Source organism: Anopheles coluzzii, chromosome 2 (assembly GCF_943734685.1).
Source record: "Anopheles coluzzii chromosome 2, AcolN3, whole genome shotgun sequence".
In the NCBI taxonomy this organism is placed as follows: Eukaryota; Metazoa; Arthropoda; class Insecta; order Diptera; family Culicidae; genus Anopheles; species Anopheles coluzzii.
In genome coordinates, this window is record NC_064670.1 from 55,810,610 (window position 1) to 55,831,085 (window position 20,476).

At 40.7% G+C, this 20,476-nt stretch overlaps 2 protein-coding genes across 8 annotated transcripts in view; one reads left to right on the top strand and one right to left on the bottom strand.

Annotated features, from left to right (window-relative positions):
- LOC120951720 (putative thiamine transporter SLC35F3) overlaps positions 1-20,476 on the bottom strand; it is a 29,146-nt gene that overhangs the window by 5,093 nt on the left and 3,577 nt on the right. For 4 of the 7 annotated variants that reach the window (XR_005751214.2, XR_005751213.2, XM_040370580.2 and 1 more), the window contains exons 2-8: positions 7,920-8,079; positions 6,878-7,824; positions 6,487-6,805; positions 6,243-6,332; positions 6,028-6,157; positions 4,463-4,532; positions 2,018-2,047 (exon numbers count right to left, since the gene is read on the bottom strand). Coding sequence is in view for 5 of the 7 variants with exons in the window: in XM_040370580.2 (XP_040226514.1) it covers positions 2,018-2,047; positions 4,463-4,532; positions 6,028-6,157; positions 6,243-6,332; positions 6,487-6,805; positions 6,878-7,824; positions 7,920-8,007 (1,674 nt within the window). In the remaining 2 variants the exon portion in view is untranslated. The remainder of the gene's footprint in view (positions 1-2,017; positions 2,048-4,462; positions 4,533-6,027; positions 6,158-6,242; positions 6,333-6,486; positions 6,806-6,877; positions 7,825-7,919; positions 8,080-20,476) is intronic. The other 3 variants (XM_040370591.2, XM_040370592.2, XM_040370595.2) reach the window with 3 other exon arrangements.
- On the top strand, positions 8,485-19,262 carry LOC120951722 (mucin-5AC-like). Its single transcript, XM_040370599.2, has 3 exons — positions 8,485-11,663; positions 18,095-18,198; positions 18,289-19,262. The coding sequence occupies exons 1-3, from the start codon at positions 11,607-11,609 to the stop codon at positions 19,160-19,162; spliced, it is 1,035 nt and encodes a 344-aa protein (XP_040226533.2). The 5' UTR covers positions 8,485-11,606; the 3' UTR covers positions 19,163-19,262.

Consider the following 20,476-nt stretch of genomic DNA (forward strand, 5'->3'; position numbering starts at 1 on the left):
TGAAAAAACGGTGTAGATTCAATGTGAGGTGAGGTGTGGGGTTCGACTCAAACGATATTTTGGATTCTCAAGCTTACGGCAATTATTCTAGAGGAACAGTTTCGACTTCATTTGCGCTTTGTTAAATGTTTTGTTGTTGTTTTCTTCTAAATTTCTGCACAACAGAGAACAAAATGAACAAATAGAAAGCTTATTTTGGAGCAAGCACTGTTTCCTGGTGCTTCTAGTTGGAGCACGTTTTTTGTCGATTAAGATTCCTCGCCACTTATAGCACAACCCTGTTGTCCTAAATTAGTAAATCACTCTCTTTTTCTTCGCACTTTTTAATGGGCAGTGTTCGTACGGGGGCGCTGCATGTTCTAACCACGTACCGGCACGTAAACGAAACGTGTGCGGAGTACATCCAAGAGGCACCGGCCCCAGAACCAAATAAATTATGAAATTTAATTAAATTCATCATCACGCTCAAGCGTAACAGTAACTCCGTTGCTGTTGCGGTTTTTTGGGGGCTATTCTACTAAACGTGTTTGCACCGCTAAGGTAGAGGTTTCCGCATTTCTTGATGTTTCCTCCATTTCGTTGATATTTATTTTTATTCCGATATGCTATTTAGGTTGATGAGCTTTTCCGGAAATACTTGGCATGAAAGGATCCCTCTTTGTGCAGAGAATGGCCGATTGATTAAAGTTTTAGCACGGTTGAAACTGTTCAAAACGATAGGGGTGTTATGTTAAGGGATTGAAATTGAAGCTCAATACTGTGTACTTTTCGTTTCTCTTAACATTAGTATACATCCGTCGTTCTAAGTATATCTTAGAAATCGGAGTATATTTTTGCAAAAGTATAAATTTTCTTTCAAATTATTCATCGATGATAAAATTGCATGATTATACTGTCTTAATTGAATATTGGCTCAATAGTACTCAATTGATACGTTTCGTGGAGTGATTGGAAAATAAAGGAAACACCAACATTTAAATTAGCAGCTAAATTAGCGAGAGAAGCTCACTTAAAAAATACAATACTCGAATGGTAATGTACTGTTACACAAACGATGTTGCAAACAGAATAATCGATTGTGTACGATCATTAAAACTGGTTAGTAATGAAGGCAACTATCACTATCATTAATCATGATTAAATAGTATTAGTCCATAAGCTGCGAAATGTGTGAAAGGCTAGCGCTTGGCTGATGGATCATCAGTCACTGGATTGAGGAGCAGCCGGCCTAACCCGAGTACCAAAGCATACGAGACCAGTAGCTATATATTTCGCAAAATATTTAACGAAACGAAATGTTTGTTTTTTTTTTCAAATGACGAAATATTTTGCATTCTTTTGTTGTTGAGAGATTGTGCGTTGAATGGCACAATAACTGGTTTCAAGAACAATTTTGGCATGAGTTTAACACAAAGCATGCAAAAATGCATTAACAGTTGAATTTATCAGACGAAATGTTATGCGTGTGTTTTTAATTTCGGCTACCATTATCTTGGTGATGATGTTGAATGATCAACAATGCAGCCTGCAAGACATAATAAGGAATTGTGTAACCCATGTAAACAAAACAATCCGAATAAGGTTTTGCAAATAGGGAACTATAGATTGCAAATGAAGTGACACCATCAACAGTAAACATATATGAAAATACATATTACATAGAGAGTGTAATCGGGCATTCAAAAGGTGACGATCATAACGGACACATGGACATAAAAACAGGCAAAGATAGACACCGAAAGGGCGCACGAAAAATGAACAGCAAAATCAAAAAGTTACAACGAAATCTGTCCTCTAGAGAGAGAGAGAGAGTGAAAGAGCGAGAGAGATAAAGAGATAATGATGATGAAAAACACCAACTTGATATGAATGTAAACAGAAAAGTTCGGTAGGTTTGCATACTGCCGGAACGCAAATAGAACCGAAACCGTAACGATGCAGTAAAAATTGTAAACAGAAGAGGAAAAACAAAACAAAACGAAAGTTTTATTCGTTCAGTACGTTCACGGACACTCACCTCGCGTTGTGACCCAACAAGATGATATTTCTGGAAAACAATTGAAATATATGGGTTCGGTTTTTTATTTGAGAATTTAGAACGACTAAAAACCATTGGCATAACTGAACATCAAAACCAGTTGTACGGGAGAGTGAGTTTAAAGAACAGCCGAATGTGGCAGTGAAAGGAGCGGGCATTAGGGTATGGGTGGAGGTGTGGTGGGGGTGGGGGTGAGTGGTTGTAAGAGAGGCTGTGAAGGACCATGTAAGGGAACGTATCGGGATAGTGCTGTAACATATATCCTGACTTGCTGGATGATGCTGGACCGGATAATTGAATTTGTATGGTGGAAAAGGAATTGCTCACGAGTCTGACAAACGTTGCAAGTTCGGGAGAATATCCAAAGGTTGTGTAAAGAGCGATAGTTTAACCGAAGGAATAGTACGTATCACGAAACCGGATTGAGCCACTGTGACTGGAACTCTGGATGTTGCAGCAATGCAACGATGAGATTATTTAATTTTAGCTTTCCTTTGCTTTGCGGTTCTCAGTCATGCATCTGGCCAATGGGATATAGATAGCTTTCATCCTGCAATTTTCATTCTAGTCTATGCAGTGGCCTTGCAATCCTATTTCTCGTATACTAAACGAAGGTCTAAAGGTCACAGGTACTACTGAGGCCAGGAGTACTCGATAATGCTTGTAGCATGGGCTAATAAGTCTACATACATTGTTGCCAAACCTTACATCTACCAGAACTGTGTACATTACCGCAGCGAGAACATTTGTGGTGGATATACAACGAGCCAACAACAGGATGGGATTCAATGGGAGCGATAATGATTTGACTAACGCCAGAAAATTAATCAATAGTTTAATCTAGTGGACAGCGAAGGTAGGCGAAGTAGAAGAAATGAAGATAGGACAGGGGAAGAAAGAGACAGAGCCATACGAAGAGAGAAGAGAAAGAGCAGCACAGAAGTGTACAACGTATGAATGAAATATTACAACACGATGAGATATGTAATATCGAAATGCAATTATCCATGAACATATGAAAATAAAAGCAAAGTTTTTAAGATGAACAGCCAAGGACAAAGAGAGTAGGAGATAAAGTGAAGGGTTGTGTGTGTCTGTGACAGTACGGCGTAGAGTATGAAAGGTAAAAATCGACAGTGGAAGACGAGAAAGATAGCGTACAGATATACAGAGAATGATTAACCAATTCGTTGCACAATATTATAGAGCTAGTTGTGGTACGGCGCACTAGGCCATTCTTACAAGAAATAAAAAAAATGGTACAGCTATTCGTATTTGTTGTGCATGGTTTAGGTATAAGAGGTAGCTTTGAGAAAGTAAAGGCAAACCAATTAATTAATATAGGAGAATTTGTATTTAATCTACAATAAATACACTACAGGAAAATGCCATTCATTGAAACCGTCATTAAGAAGCTAATTATGGGTTCATGTAACGTACGATTCATAGGATTAACAGATAAAAACTAAGGTGAGAAAATATAAGCAACTAACACAACCTGCACTGAATTGATAGACAGAACAAAAACATAATTACAAATAAAAGAATAAAAAAAAAACTCCGCTGGTTAGATAAGTAACAGCAAATAAACTGAACTGCTTAATTGTAAAACTTAAATATGGTTTAAAAAAGACAAAACTTCAGTATATAAAAAAAGAAGTAATTTCAAATTATATAAAAAGATGATACATTGAATAGGAAAGATAAAACATTGTAAAACAATACAGCTACTAACATGTGTGGTAAAAGGTTGTAGTTATGTTAAGGTATTATCCTATTCTAGACAGAAACAAGTCTAGTAATGAAAATAATTATTTATTTTACAACTGCAGTACAGTAATAAAATTCTGAAAGTTCGACACCTAGCGTATTGTAGTTAGCAATAATGAGAATAATAATTGGCAGAGAGATACTAGAAATGATTTACAAAAAGAAAAAGAAGCTTGAAAGAAGAGCTGTAATATATGTTCAAACAGTATAGAAAGTGCCGCATTGCGTTTTCAAGGATCATAATGGTCCAACTTCTACTACAGTTTTTACTCAGGATGAATATTAGAAGGCAACTAGAACTGAAGATTACAGTAAATGAAAACGCACAACTGTATATGGAGTGAACAATTAGGCTTCGTTGGCGTTATGTCTCATCGTCCAGTGGGTAGAATGAACATTACATGGAAGCTTGTGAGAGTAACGAACAACGGAGGCCAGTGAGAGCTCTATACATGGTATGTTCCCTTTTGTAGTAATGTACAAATGCAAAGTGACATGGTAAGATTGAAGAAATTGAAAATTTAAACTCAAGAAACTAGAACAGAAACGTTTCGGTATAGAAAACGGAATTGGATTTATACTGTTGGTTGTAAATTTTTGGTAGTGGTGTAATATTGGCGGATTAAGATTTATGATATTTGATTGATTTCCTACCGAATTTTCGTAATCATTTTCAGCAGTATCACAACAACATTGGTTTCTTAGTAATGCGCGACCAGTTTTTCTGTAATTTTTGAATACAAACAATTTTAGTTGTAATCATGGTTTGTTGCATGGTTTATACATACACGCACACACCCATAAATATGAATACATACACACACACATACATACATACATACATACATACGCATCCATCCATACAGCACTTTTCGTTATTAAATGTTACAAAAAGGGTTACTGGATGCTCACTTTTTCTATATCACTTACTCGCGCGTACACACGCACACACACACACACACGCACACGCACAAACACGTACACACAATCAATAGAAGGTGTTGTGAAAAGGGTCAGAGGATATTGATGGCAGGACACATTACGAATGGTAAAAATAAAAGTTTATTCGATGCATGGAAAGTAGCGCCTGAAGCATGAGCTATTATGCACACGAACGGAGGACAATTATCTACATTAAAAAAAAAAGAACAAATGTATATAATCCTACATAAATAAAAGATATGTGTTACAAAAGGGGACAGCATACGAATGCAAGGTAGAATGAACAAATCAGCTTGAAAATTTTAAATTTAATTGTATAATCCTTGCGTTTTGTGTTACATGCAATTAAAGAGATTCGTTTTGTTCAATCTAACGCAAGAGAGATAGGAGAGGAAAAAATATCAATATATTCCAGACTTGGCTTTCTACCAAGGGGATGCAACATACAACGAGCGCAAAATTGACGGAACGATAAGAGGCAAGGGATGCAAATATAGATAAATGGTAAGAGATATAAAGGGGACAGCCAGGTTTAGATCGAAGGACGCTTTCCACATCCATAGATAAAGAGAGGAAACGCAAAGAGTACGTATCAATTGATGAGCAATCAACAAACGATACAAGAACAACTGGATAGCAGTTAGTATGGGACAAATATAGTTTAGAGAGGAAATTGGTCCAAAATGAGCACATGATCGGATACTATTCGCTGATGCCAATGGAACAACCTCGTAATGTCTGCTATCGTGACACTGTGATGATGCGTGTGTCTGAATTTCTATTGAAATAATTTAAAGTATCTATAGTTTTAGGGGTCGTCAAATGTACAACGATGGGCTACAAACTCGAAACAAATTTCGTTAACTGATGGATGACGCTTATGCCCCACTTGTAGCTTTAGCTCTAGAAACAACAGAAGAATAGTAGAGCATAGAGTAAAGAGGTCCAGAACGTTCGCCCAATTAGCGCGTGTGAGGGTAGAGCGACAGACGAAGAGAAGTAATTAGACATAGGAGGAAGGAAGTAGGATGAGCATTTGGAAGAGAGCATAGACAATGGTAGATAAATAGGAATAATGAGACAGTAGAGACGAGCTGGGAACACAGACTGAAATACATCCGGCGCACAGGGCGGGAGGTACAGATAGTGGACAAGTAACGCAAGAAACAGTTCAAGTAAAAATACAAAACCAGCAATAAACACAAGAAGTACGACAACACAAGAAAGAGAAAAGAAGTGTCCGAGAGAAGCGGGGTGTGCGAGAGAAAGCAACTTACCGCAGCAAACGGGTGATGTAATCGGGCCAATTGTCCGGAAACATTACGAGAAAGAAACCGACTGCTATCAATATGATACCGGCCAGCTTCATACCAGCAAAGTGAGCCCCGTACAGCACGATGTCGAGTGCTGTGAATGAATAGTATCAACAGATAAGACACTCGACAGCTTCTAACGTTCGGGTGTCCTTTACGGCATGCCGAGTGGTACTTACCAGCTGAAACGGGTACAGCCGTTATGAGTCCCAGGGTGACAAACATGTTGTACGTAACGGCACTGCTGAACTGCGTAAGGATGTGGAAAACTGTCAGGGGTTCAAGGGAGAAGTAAAAGACGAATGGTATATGGTATGTAACTATATGGTTCTACCCATGCACTACTAGACATACAGTGGTCTATTTGATCAGCAATTCTTCATTCAAAGATGAAGTCTGATTTTTCCTACTAGCTATGCTTACCTAGCAGTAAAACGCTGGCCATCAGCAGCACTACCCAAGGAAGGGTTTCCCAGGGCATAATTTCGGCACCAGTAAAATAGAGTGCTATGCAGACCGGCCACAAGATGGCCGCATTCAGGAAGCCGATGATCGAGAACGTGAATGCGATCTGCCCGACGGGCGGATCGCCCATCACCTTACGAAACATTACTTTGAAGACAGCATAGCCAGCGGCAGCCAGGGCCGCTAGAACCACTCCGCCCAACGTAGGGCTACCCGTAATTCCGTCCATGTAGGCCAGCAGCGCAATACCCGTATCACACAGTATCACAGCGACGATCTGGGAAGCGGAACCGTAGATAAGAAACTAAAGCTGATTGATCAACTTACTGAACTGGCATGGTTTACTGACCCGCACACCAACAAACTGCTCCTGGAGTATTACCCACGCCAATAGGTACACGCAGGCTACGTTCGTCGCGAACAGAGCCATAACGTCCGTGGCCAGAAGGTCCTTGAGCGAAAGCGCGTACAGATATGTGGTCAGCAGCCACAGGACGCAGAACGTGAGGCAGCGGTTCAGGAAGCGTCCGATGGTGAAGCCTCGGTCCCGGAAGCCCCGCAAAATTTCGCCCAGCACTTCGCCCGTTCCGTCGCACTTCTTGATTGCGACCCGCCCGAGGATGTAGATCGGGAAGAAGAGTATCGCGAAGTTGGTACAGAACCAAGAGGCAAAGAACGGTGCGTTAAAGACGTGTGTGGTTAGCGGGGGCGCTACACGATCGGAGGTAATGATCGGTTTGGTTGTCGAGGGCAAGAACGAGGACGTGGGTCCGAAGCCGTGAACTATCATGGCCGAGGTGGAGTTCTGGTCCGGTGCCGCACCACCCGGAATCGCATCGGTCGTTCCGTCGGTGATGAACGCGGTCAGATGTGGAGGTAGCGTGGAAGCGTAGGTATTTCGGCGCAGGTACAGGAACTTGATGCAGTGCGTTGCACCAACCCACGAGGCCGTTACCAGTACGGTTACGCACACGCCGAAGTACATCTTCTGCGCCAGCTCCGAGCAGCATGACGCTCGGCATGCCTTTACTCGCGACGTGGAGGGGAGACTCGAGGAGACTGCCGGGTTAGCCGAGCCGGAGCCACCGCCGCTGCCAACGCCAAGGCCACCGCCGCTACCGAGTAGTGCATGTGGCTGCGATGTTGGCGTATCACAACCGCCATGCATTCCACCGGTTACCGTGATGCCGATCAGACTGTCCTGGCCATCGTGCTGGCTCGAGGTCACCGAGTCCGAATGTGTAATCTGTGGCACGTTGTTCGTGAAACCTCCAAAGGGTCCATTTGGGGAGTCTCCTGGGGAATCATAACAAGGGCATATCAGACACAATTTGAAGGGGTTAGATCCGTAAATAGGGCTAGGGCTGCGAAAAAGAGCAGCTGAAACTGACCTGTCACTACGACAGAGGGAGCGCGAACGCGTTTCGGGTTGAAGATTGCCGGTATTTCGCTGTCCCGTGTCATGGCGTTCTCTACCATGTCCGCTGTCCCTGGTTGCTCGACTTGACCTTACGTGACGTCTCGAAGCTCCCGTTTACCATTTTAGGCGCACTAGAATATAAAAGCAGAAGAATCATAAAAGCGGGTGTCATGTTTACAATTAAAATTTTCAGCAAACAGCACATTATGGATAAATGTATAGGCGTCAAAATTGCGATATATCAGCCTTGGTCTACTATAACATCTACATTTCCAACTAAAACATATGGCAATTCACAGGCATTTAAAATATGTTTTGCAAATGATTTATAATGAATCAAATACAGTTTTCAATTTTTATTTTTGTAATTTGTATCTAAATTTTGAGTGGATTTTCTGGACTGCCCAAAGCACAGTATTTTGTTAAAGTCCTGATGACAAAACAATCCATTTATTTGTATACTCCTTACAGGAGGTGACCATTTATGTGTATTTTTTAAACCTTTTTGAGAATTATAGCCAACACGATGACAATTTAAGTATTTTAAGTATTTATATGATGTTTTTGCAGCTTTTTTAAACAGTTGTGGGTCAGCTTTTAACTTTAAAAGAGTTATTTAACGTTCACGAGGTGTTCACGGCTGTCACAAATATAAGATAGCTGTTAATTTTAAATGAATAGGAAAACAGTGTACACACTCCGATATGTAGACCAATTTCGATATCGTGGATATTTCTATTTTTAAACCGACCCGTATCAAACTTATGAGGATCTGTGCCAAATTAGTAAAAATCCATTATCAATCTGATGATGATGATGATGACCCACCTCTCTGACCCACCTGTACAGGATTGAGATGTTCTAGGTTTTTTGTGATAATTTGATAAAGCTACAAATATTCAAACGGGTTGATGTTTGAAAGCTGAACGAAAGCGTAAAGGTATGATGAGTTACTCACCCAATCTACACAATCTTGTGTCACGTCTGGTGTTATGACAATACGTTTATCAGAGTTAATTTAGCTTGCAATTTACATTGTATTTATTTGCTTCTATTTAGCTATTAATTGCTTTTGTATAATAGTCTTGTGAAGTGTGATAACAGTTCACTGCAGCTACATCTGTTTGCATTCCCAACGATATCTACCTTGAATGGCCATTGAGTCAATTCGTGCATTTCGACTTTCACACTATTTTCTTTTGAATGAAGTCAGCAGTAGTGTTGGGTCATACGATTCATTTCACGACCCGACCCGGAGTCGGGTGCGAGCCAGCCGGAATCGATTCCGACCCGTGGGTGCAGCGGGTGCGCTAGGTCAGAGTCGGAAACAAATCCGACCCGTGGGTGCAACGGGTTCGGGTCGACCCGAAAGATCAGTAGGTGCGAGAAAGCATAAGCGACTCCGACCCGTTGGTGCAACGAGATCGGGTCGGGTCGGGCCACGGTAGGTTCAGTTCGGGTCGAATCAAGGTAGGTTCAATACCCGACCCGAACTCGCTGCACCAACGGGTCAGAGTCGCTTATGCTTTCTCACACCTACTGATCTTTCGGATCGACCCGAACTCGCTGCACCCTCGGGTCAAACTGAACCTACCGTGGCCCGACCCGACCCGAACTCGTTGCACCAACGGGTCGGAGTCGCTTATGCTTTCTCGCACCTACCGGAGTCGTTGCACCCACTGAACCTACTTGTACCTTTCGGGTCGACCCGAACGACTCCGGGTCGCTTACGGATAGCTTCGACCCGATAGGTTCGGGTCGACCCGCCCATCACTAGTCAGCAGTGGCAAGAAAATTCCCTCAGATTCCCCATTACATAATTTTCCCAAAATTCACAGAGTCACACAATAGTACAAACCAAACCATTTGGATTTGCGGACTCATTTGTAGATGTGACTCAAAATGTTATCATTGATTTACGGGTACGATTGCAACGTAACAGAAGATCATAGCGTAGAATAAAATGTGCTTATATTTCCCCTGTTATTCATACAATCACAATTATAGTCCAGATAAATGTTAGTTTTTCAGCTGTTAAGTTTGAAATGAAGTTTGTGCGTAGCGTCAGGCTGCACCAACTGATACAAACTTTGTCGGTAGGGTTATGCCTTCCATCTCCCATTGGGAGTAATCTATAATCGTACGAAACCAGTATGATAAACCCATAAATCCATAAACTCGGACGGCTGGTGAACGATAGGCCCATCTATCACAAACGATTTGAAACAATATCGGGACACCTGTAAAACAGCCTCTTAATGCTTTCCCCAATACTCAATTACGCAGAGAAAAAAAAAAATTACACAACTGGAAAACGTCGCTCATGCGCGGGGTGTGCCACGGCCATCACTGCAATGGGGACACTGCTCAGATGAAATTTCGTGCTTTATGAGGTCCATTAATTCGTGCGTCCTTCTCAGTATGGTCTGCGTCTGTTCACCATGGTCTAATCAGTCACGGCTGAATGTTTCGGCCCTATGTAGCCCGGAACGCTGGACCGTAGTGATCAGTTTCTTTTCTAACACATTTTTGGTTTCTGTGTTCTTGGTGGATTATCAACCATAAATCATTGCTTCGTCAATGAGCCTCCCCGCCCCTCGTTCTCATCAAGGTACCGCTAATGCCCATTCAAGCACAAGAACACGGCCTGGTTCGTGAATCGAAAAAAAAGGGAATATTTTGGCAAAAGTGAAGGGAATTGTCCTGACAGAACTCGTCTCATTGTTGTATGCAAACTTTGAACGTTTATGTTCCGTGCCACAGAAAAAAACAACAACATAAAGACAATTAAATAGCAATTTTACGAGGTACAGATTCCAGGTCCCTTTCGAAAAATGTGTTTACCGCTATAACGCGGCTCTATAACAACGCTGTATAAGATGACATAATTTTGTCTCAGGTGAATGCCGAGAACGTCAACGAACTGACTGGGCTACTTTTAATCGAGTCAAATCTTAACCCCTGACCACGATCAACAAAAAACAAAAATACCCACGTGCAAACAAGCCTATCTTTCGCTATCCGCAGCAAACAAGGCGCATGGGAAAAGGGAAGGCCACTGTGTGGCGTAGAAAGAGAGAAGGAGAGTGAGAGTGAGAGAAATGAACCGAAAAATCGCAATCATTTGAAATCACCTCACCGTGGAGTTGGGCAGCTAGGCACGTTGGAGTAGCATGTTGCGCTCATCAACCGTCGCGGCTTGCTCAGTTACGAACGAACACCGCACGCAAGCGCAGGTGCTAGGCAAAAGGCGTCTTGTGCAGGTGGTGCCCAGTCGATTTGGTTGATCCATATCGGCCACCGTTTCTCGAAGTGGATTAAGACGACCTCAGTCGTCGATACATGTACACTAAGAGTGGATATATTAATTTCGGTGATGTCAAGTGTCTAGTAGTGTGTTCAATGTTGATAGCGTGCAACTCATTCTTATGGCAGGGGTTTTGTGGTAGAAACGATTCTTACGAAATTTGCTACAAAATTCGTTCATAAAGTAAAAACGGTGGTTTCATGTTAATACACTGAGTAAGAAAGCGCCAGTGTACTGACATTACGGCATCTGTAGCGTGCTGACGGAATAGCTGTGCGAGCAGTGAAACGAATTCAGCATTCCCAGCACTGTATCGCGGCAACCACAGTGATCAACAATCTTCCTGACAACATGAAGGCTATCGGAACTCCCACAAACATCCCCCTCATAGGATGGGTGCTAGTGGCGGTAAGTATTGAACCGAAAGCATCTAATTCATAGCGGGAGCTGGAAACAAGTGTGTCCACGCAACAGGCGCCACGATCTTCATGGATTCACAGCTTGTCGGATCGATTGCAATCACTAACGGATGCTGAAGTGCGGCTTCGATTGTACGATACGACTGATGTAACATAACATAACCGATCGCGTGTGAATGATTAATCACGTAAAGTTTTTTTTTTTATTTTTACTTGCTACCGTTTCTCACCCATTTCCTCCCGCATGGGATGAGTATGTCGATGGCGAGAAATTATTTGGTGTAATTGCGGCAGCCAAGCGTGCGAGCATAATTTGCCCTACATCGGGAATTGTTTGAGATACGGATTTTTTTTCTCCCGAAATTCCTCTTTGCAATCCCATTTTGAAATACAAAATGGTAAAAATTCTGCATTTAGTATATTTCAAAAAGAAACTCAGTGTGAGAGGTTATATCCGGTGAGCATAACATAAAATCCAGCTAATGGTGCTAAATCATGAACATAGATCTGTTTCAAACACTACATTGAACGAGTTCGATAAGTATTTCATATATACTCTTGAAAAGCCCAATGCATGCAGTCGATTGCACCTGAGGTCAAACAGATATGCAACAAACAAACCACCTTATGCAAGGTCAGTGCTAGAGATGCTGGAGGGCACAAGTGCTTATATTTACGTTGTGTTGTGTCAAACCGCTTATAGATGTCAACACTCAAAGTATTAATGTGACCAACCTCAATGACGCCCAAAGCAAGGGGAACCGATTGGTACTGTAGCCCATGCCATGCCAGGGGAGTACATGCTTCAGCACTATGACTTAATCGGCTGTGCTGAAGAACGGAAACTATTTTATTATTTATTAATATTCATTACAAACGAACCGTTTCAAACTACACAAGTACACGAAAAAAAGCTAATGATCATTTGTAGCAATAAACTATTTGTTAATCCTTTCGCTAGTTAATAATCAATGATGCATGTTTAATTGCACTTTGTTAGCACACCATGATCGTTAAATTTAATTTTTGTTTGAGTTACTAACGTAAAGTGGAAAAGAATAACGAATGTTTATGGTACAGTCGAAATTAAATCAAATGAATGCTATTTTTCGTGTGAAAAACATCGATATTTGAGTGCTAATTAATGTTTCAAAAGTGTACCGTTCCAGCATATCTCCCTTGTTGCAAAGATGTATGAGAAAACATATTTGCGTCAACCGTATCCAAAACCATTTTTCACATAAGACCCGCATAACGGCGAAAATTCACGGGTTACTCCATCCAACAGCTGGAACTGAGCGTGAATATATGGCAAATTAACTTCCACAATCGTTTCGCATGATTGATCTTGCACAAATGCTTTGTGACGCTTATGCAAACTATCGCCTAATTGTTCTGCATACCTTCAGTGAAGATAATTTGGACTATCCCACGAACACGCGCGTTTAATGAAATTTGCTTTGGTTTTCTAACTACTCAATCATATAGACGAACACTTGCAGTCTAAGTGAAGTAAGCGGGCTAAGTGCACACCAATAGAGACTAAACATTCAATTTCGTTAAAACTCGTTTTAGGCACTTTTGGCCAGTTGATATTCTTTTAAGTAATGTACAACAAAATCGAACGACAACGAACAAATTTCGTTAGAACCACTTTGTGCATTCAATACACGTTTACAAAATGAGATAGATTGGTAGGCAGGCTAAATTACAACCATCTACCATTAAACATCCGGTTTGATCGGATTGGTATATTTGCCATTAAGCCGAATTTGTGTTTTTTTTCAATTAGGAAATGTGAATGACAAGCATACACACAAACACAAAAATACTCAGACCGAACGTTTAGTTCATGATCAATCAAACAATAGGAATTTGTTGTCGAAATGTATTTAAAATTCAATTAATCCACTGAATGGGAAGCAAAGAATGGATAAAAATTAATGTTATCTGTCAGTAGACGAAACAGGAAACAATCAGCAGATCTGCCAGTGATCTACTTTACCGCACAAAGACAATGTTTTACAGTCTATTAGTCAAGGCAAATCAAACGCCACGTAAGTGAGTACGTGTAAGGTGTATAAAACGAGACGCTTGTTTTTGTCACCATTTTACGATACTAACATCTCAATAGCAAACATATAAAATCGTTTTATGGTATTCACATAAAACATGTTAAACCCGCTAGCTCGCTAATTCGAGATTAGCCTCCAAATAGGCATACCCAGGCCGTCTGCACAGCTGAAGGGGCATTTGATTGGGACATTTAAAACAAATGCGTGGTCTAAATTGAATTCATGGCGATCAAGTGTTGTGAATATGACTGACCGACTGCCTGCTCCACTTGTCGCTTACTGTACTCCTTCTTTTTGCCAAACAGAGGAATGCTAAGCTAAACATTGGATCGGACGGGCCGGCTTCGTTTAGCGAAAATATGTAGTCAAGCCTGTTTTTCAAATGAAGGATATGTCTATAACTGTCGGCGACTGCATACGGCTATCAAGGACCACATCGCCTCAAGGCCGAACGGAAAGACATAAAGAAAGGCTTTAATGTGTGTCTCCTTCGAAACTGTTCCTGGTGGTAGATGTTTGTGAATGAGCAATACAATTTCGTGATACAGTTTCTGAGCGTAGGATACGGTTGCCGTGCCGTTTGTTCGTTTTAAAAGATGCCAAAAAAAGGGAAAGTCTTTTGGAACCGTGTGTAAACCATGTCACGGAGAAGGCGTTCAATGGAGCGAAAAGCGACAGTTGTTGAGAGAAAGACTAGCGTGCAATTTCAAACTCAAGGTGAATCACTTTTACTTGGCTGCAAAATCCTGTAATGTTATGAGAATTGGGTTTACAAAAGGTGCTGTCAGCTTCAAATTAAGTTCTCTAATAACTGCCATTTATTGATTGTTCATGTTAACAATCCTTCGAAAATGAAGTGACTTTGACTGTTATAATGTACTGTGCGCACTGAACTATCGCTGTAACCCGGTAGTGATGAGTTGTTCCAAAGACCTTGCACTACTGCCTCCATGCTCTATTGCACTCGTTCTAGGATTCATCGTGTTCTGTTAAAGAACTTTACCAAACAAAAAAAAATGCGAAGGCTAGCTACAATTACTTGAGAACCATACCAGTGATTGTCATGGATCATCAATGATGCGTTGATTTCTTCTATGTTATCAAGATGAGAATGATAAACACCTTGGTTTGCCCGAATTAATTGGAATATATAAATTTGTTGCAAGTACAGGACGGTTTTACATTTTACATTCTCTCTTCTATAAACTTAATTCATGTATCTTTCGCCTAAGATTTCATGCATTACGTTGAATATTAAATTTAATTTCCATTAACGTTCCAGACCTTCAATGGTTCGTTAGTGGGGACGTTGGTTAGTTGGATGGTTAGTTGTGGATCGGGAGGTTGCTTGGAGTAATGACCACATGAGTCGTTCATACTCAATGTTATGCTTACATTGAAATCACCCGTCCAATGAAATAACGATCGTGTTATGTTTTTGTTTTCTTTGCCGAGCGCATTGCTTGTGAGCAGGTCCATGTCGAGTATTTTTCAACTTACGATTGTAATAAACTTGCTCCCTGTTTGTGAAATAATACATTTTAAATGACAGAGCCAATAAGCCAATAATTGAAAGTAATAAAACCACTTGAAGCCCAATCGTTGAGAAACCGTTGGGGTCAAGCAAGTTGGTGTGCAGGAATGAAAACATATTTTTTCTAATATACTAGAGTTATTTAGTGGATCATTTTGAATGATACAAACTGTGTAAAAAACATAAAATAAAATAAAACAAAATACAATAAAATAACAGAAAAATACAATAATGTAAACTGTATACTGTGGGATTGGGCCTATCACGTCCATAATCTATTCATTTACTTCACTAGTGACAAAATTTAGAAAGTTTGGTAGAAACAACTCCAGCATAAATGAAGAACTCTATAAGCAAGGACTTTATTATTCATGTTCAATGCCAAATACGATGGAAATTCTTCCTAGCATACAAGAGATGAAGAGCAAGCATGTTTTTACAGTGACAAAATTTACCACAATACACAACAGCTGCCTTCGCGTCGCAAGTTTACAGTGCCGAGGCACGGCAGTACCAAAAGCATAGCGCATACGAGTGTACGTAATAGAAGCATGAGCGCAAACAGTCCAAACACTTCATAACACTTGGTGCCGGGCGTAATCGAGCTTTCCACCACTCTAGCTGACTGAGCAGTTTTTTTTTTTAATTTCATGTTCAATGCACACCGGTCCAACCACCATGCCCACACCGTGCTTACCGTGCGTATTCGCGCGATCGCAAACATGTACAGCGCATAATTTCTTCCGAAGCAAATTGAGTTTTCGCTCAAAGCGATCAATAAAAAAGGCGTATGATATTCTCGAAATAGGGTGTAGTCATCTGGTAAAATGAAAACGTCACATGACTACAGAAAACGTTACGCATAATGTGTTCTCTCATCTACCTTGACAGTAGAAGCGAAGCCATCGTGTGCAGCCTGAATGATCGTAACTAATAGAATACGTCACGCGTTAGTACATTCGCTTCGGTTTAGATTTAATCGAACGTTTATCCAATTCGGTTGCCGATTGGCAATGGATTTCTCAACGCGATCTCAATACGATCTCAGCTATACTACGCTTGTGGCTTTGATACGGGATCAATCCTCAATGGTACCACCACGTGCTTCCAAGCTCCGCAAAGCGTACTCCTTCCTCCTCGCGCACGTGGTTGCGTGCCGTCGCCATTGTCTGTAAACCGTTTGCTGCCCAACACTGACCAACTTCCTCGTTTCTCGGAGTCTCCTTTCTGCTACGCACTGTTTGTTTTGTCGTTTGTGGCTAGTTGTTACTTTCAACACCTGCCGCAGGGGCGTTTAAGGTGGGATTAAATGCGTGCATTTTTACATTATTGATGAATTCGGGCTAAACCCACGAAATGTGCGTTCCACCTACTGGCGACGGCCTTGAAAGATTTGTGCTGTTGTATATCATTGGTACAACAGCGACACAGACGAAGTTGATGCTGGAAACCGAGTGATCGTTGCGCTAGGTCAGAATCAGGTGTTGGTTACAAATATATTTTTTGCTCCATTTTTTTCTGTATATCTACTGTTCTATTTTTCAACATCTTACCGGATTATTGACGTATGATGTATTTTAAATCTAATCAATATGTTATAAATATTTCGTAAATAATATATTATGAAGAATTTACTCATCATGCGTAACATCAATTTGTAAAATGTGTGATGAAATTTTTTTTTTAATATTTTGATGGTTTTATGTTATTGATGCTCCGATCAATCAACAAATTTACATGCACATGAAGCCCCGCAAAGCCTTTTAATTTGGCCCGTAAACAATTTAGGTAATTATTTGTATGAACCAGAACATGTCAAATCAGACCGGTGCGATTATTAAAATTAAAAAAGTAAGATGAATTAATACAGACATAACCATCAGATCTATCTTGTTGTTTGTTTTGCTCATGGAAACTCTGAGCGTTTGAGCCCCAGGGGAGCCCCGGTGATGAGATAGAACCTAGGCCTGCTATGCTCAGAACATTAGCCTTTCGTAGCTTATTTCACTGCCATTATGAGCCCTGTGGTCCATTGATAACCCAGCGTAGAATCTCCAATTTCCGATGACATTTCTTAAAGGGGCAAGTACAATGGTCGGAGATTTAAAAAAATATACATTTTGTTCCGGCTCCAAAGGTGCAACCTCTATGCCGATCGAACATATGTTCTGCTGCTGCCGAAGAAGTGGTAACACATAGGGAAAAAATAATCGTTATAGCAGAACAAACAAATGTATTTCATAAAAGTCATACATTTTTAGCATAAGCTTTTAAATCCCCTGAAAATAACCTGTGCTATGGCCGTTCAAATGCATGAAGCGTCACCCCCCCCCCCCCCCTCTCCTCCCTCTCTTCCTCTGGAATAGTTTGTGGTCTGCAATACATAAACCGACCCGCCATCGAAAATGAGTTTGATATCAGTGATTTAAACAAACCGTGCAAACAACCCATCGGAAATATATGGTGGTTAATTCTTTGCTAAATAGTTTATAATTTGCGGAAAAAATGAAATGATGAAAAATTATGTTAAAAATCATACTTTTTAGATTCCGTACACATTCTGTTCATATATTTGCAAACATTAAGATGGAACAATTTTGCTTTTTTTAGGTTCTTCTACAATTAATAAGGACAGGCATATTAAGTTTAATCGAGTCAAAATTATAAACTAAAGGTTGGCGATTGTCAGTAGCAATAAAACAAAGAAAAATATTTGAAATGGACGATAGGAAGCCAAATTAAAAATAAATGAAAATCAACTCGTTAGAGACCAAAGCATATCTAAGATTATACTTCGTATCTTTTTCACAGGTTGCAATTATGCATTGGTATCAGCCGTTGGTGGCAACGTACAATGTAGCGGAACACAGACTGGACTATATAAAATTAGGTGAAGGTCGTGAGTATAACTATCAGTAAGTATGCAAACCGCAAAGTCAAAATGTTGCTATAAATTCTCCATGATTTTAATTTTCGCCCATATATGCTTTTTCCACTTTCCGCAGCTATAATGATGGTGTGTCATCCGGATATGACAAGCGTAAATTTTACAAACGCCCCCAAGCTTTGAAGCAGCCATACACGCTCAAGAGCTTTGCATCGCCGGTAGAGCAAATTGCGACGAACGAATTCCAGACACAACCTCAGCAAACGTACATGACCCAGGAGAGTCTGCTGCCGGTGTACGAGTCACACGAAAAAACGGTTAACTTCGTACCTGCGGAATACTCATCTTCCAAACCTGCCACCGCGCAAAGAGAGTCGCCATACACGTTGACTCAGTCCACAGGACCCGTTTCGTACACGGGCAGTTTGGCTGAGCGAGTCATCCAGAGGATTCAATTGCATCACCCACCCAGCGTAAAGAACATCAGTGTGCCAACTTCCATCAGCAGCAGCAGTGGTATCATTAGCGGTAGTACAGCACACTTCCAGTCGTCAGGTGTGCAGTATAACCAACATCCTGGAAGCTACCAGTATTTTAACGCACATCCAGCCCCAACCGAGTACGAGCTGGTGCGACCCATAAGCAATTTTCCACCTCCGAGGCCCTACATTGCTCCGACATTGACCACGACCAAGGCACCGTATGTTGCACCATTCCTGCAAAGAACTTCCACTACTACTACGACGACGACGACAACGCCAGCCCCACCGAGCAGACGGCCTCCGTACGTGGCGCCGGGGGTCACGAACGATCCTTTGCTTAGTTCAGTGTCACTCGCTAACCAGCTGAAGTACTCCAGCTCTAGCAGACCTACTACGGCCAACCGTCCAGCGGCCACGGCCAGTAACGGCAGTGGCAATCCAACGTTGCAACCCTACGAGCCGGAATTCGACATAGACATACGGATCGATTTGCGCGATGATTCCGCGTAGTGGTCATAAATCTATACTAGTATAATTTAAGCTGCCTATAACGATACACCATTATTTCATACGCCAACGTGACAAATAAAATGTTCAATACCGAATTCGATGCATCGAGTTTCTTTTGCAAGAACAAAATTAGGTCAATGTGTATGGATTTTTTGCATATTGTAGATTCGCAAAACAACGAAAATTCCCATTTCTTCTGAACTATTTCGAACAATTTTGCGATTTGTGAACTGTACAGCTACCATAATCGAACTGATAGTACAAGTTAAATTTTGTCCATGTGGCAAACATGTTCAAAACGGTAGTTTTTTGGATTGCTTTTACTATTATCAATTTATAAAACATCTTCGAATAGAAAGTTTATTGGCATTTAGTAAATATTTAAAGGTGTTTAGAAACTGTTATCAACAAATCAATAATATTGTTTTAATCAGCAGTTTTTTTTCAATCATCAGCCACTTGATGATCAGCAATGATTTTTTAGGTGAGTATTAGGAAAGGTAAGCAGCGAGAGCATATTTTACATTACATACACAAAAGGTAAGCAACGTACAAATATTTAATGTATTACAATACTTTTAATGCAATCATATCGTTCATTATCCTTTAATAATAACGGGAAGGCAAGTGATGCGATCCGTTTGAATTTGTTCAACAAAAAGGCAAGAAAAAGGCGTGTAATATAATACACATCATACACAATAATAATCGATACGCTCTAGCAGCGTCCTTAAAAACTCGATACATTTCCATGACAGTCATTGTAAATGAAAAGCCAACAACGCATAAATGCAGCACGGTGTTTACCTAATGAAGACACGTTTTACATTCGTGTTTCGGAAGCATGGGAACCAAGCAGATGTCGGATGTGTAGGGAATTTGGGTCCATTTTTTAATTTGTTGGTAGCTTTTATCAAAAAGGAAACATGCATTTTAAATGTGCTGCTAGTGGAAAACTCTATGGTTGGCACTCGCAAACGCCCAAAATCTTCAGGATCCAATGTCATTCCAATGGCGAACGAGAAGATCATTTATTATACAAAACAATACTTGCTGAAGACCATTAATCTTCACCAGTGATTGTAACTGTCACGCTATATTAATAGTTTACATGACCTTCATTTGAGAGAGTTACTCCATAGATACTTTTATTTGAGAATAGAAGAGGCTAACAAATAAAGTTGGTGTATTAGTATAAAGACATATTCTTATACAACTCCGAAAGCTAAGCTAAGTTAAGAAAGAAAACATGCGTTCTTCGTTACTTTTAAAGAAGAGCAAAATACATTTAAGTAATGAGGCTATATCCCCCGA

Excerpts from the sequence above, each read along its gene's own strand:
- LOC120951722 (XM_040370599.2), top strand. The coding sequence starts at position 11,607 with ATGAAGGCTATCGGAACTCCCACAAACATCCCCCTCATAGGATGGGTG. Across the intron at positions 11,664-18,094 it reads TAGGATGGGTGCTAGTGGCG|GTTGCAATTATGCATTGGTA; the intron begins GTAAGTATTGAA and ends TCTTTTTCACAG. Across the intron at positions 18,199-18,288 it reads GGTCGTGAGTATAACTATCA|CTATAATGATGGTGTGTCAT; the intron begins GTAAGTATGCAA and ends CACTTTCCGCAG.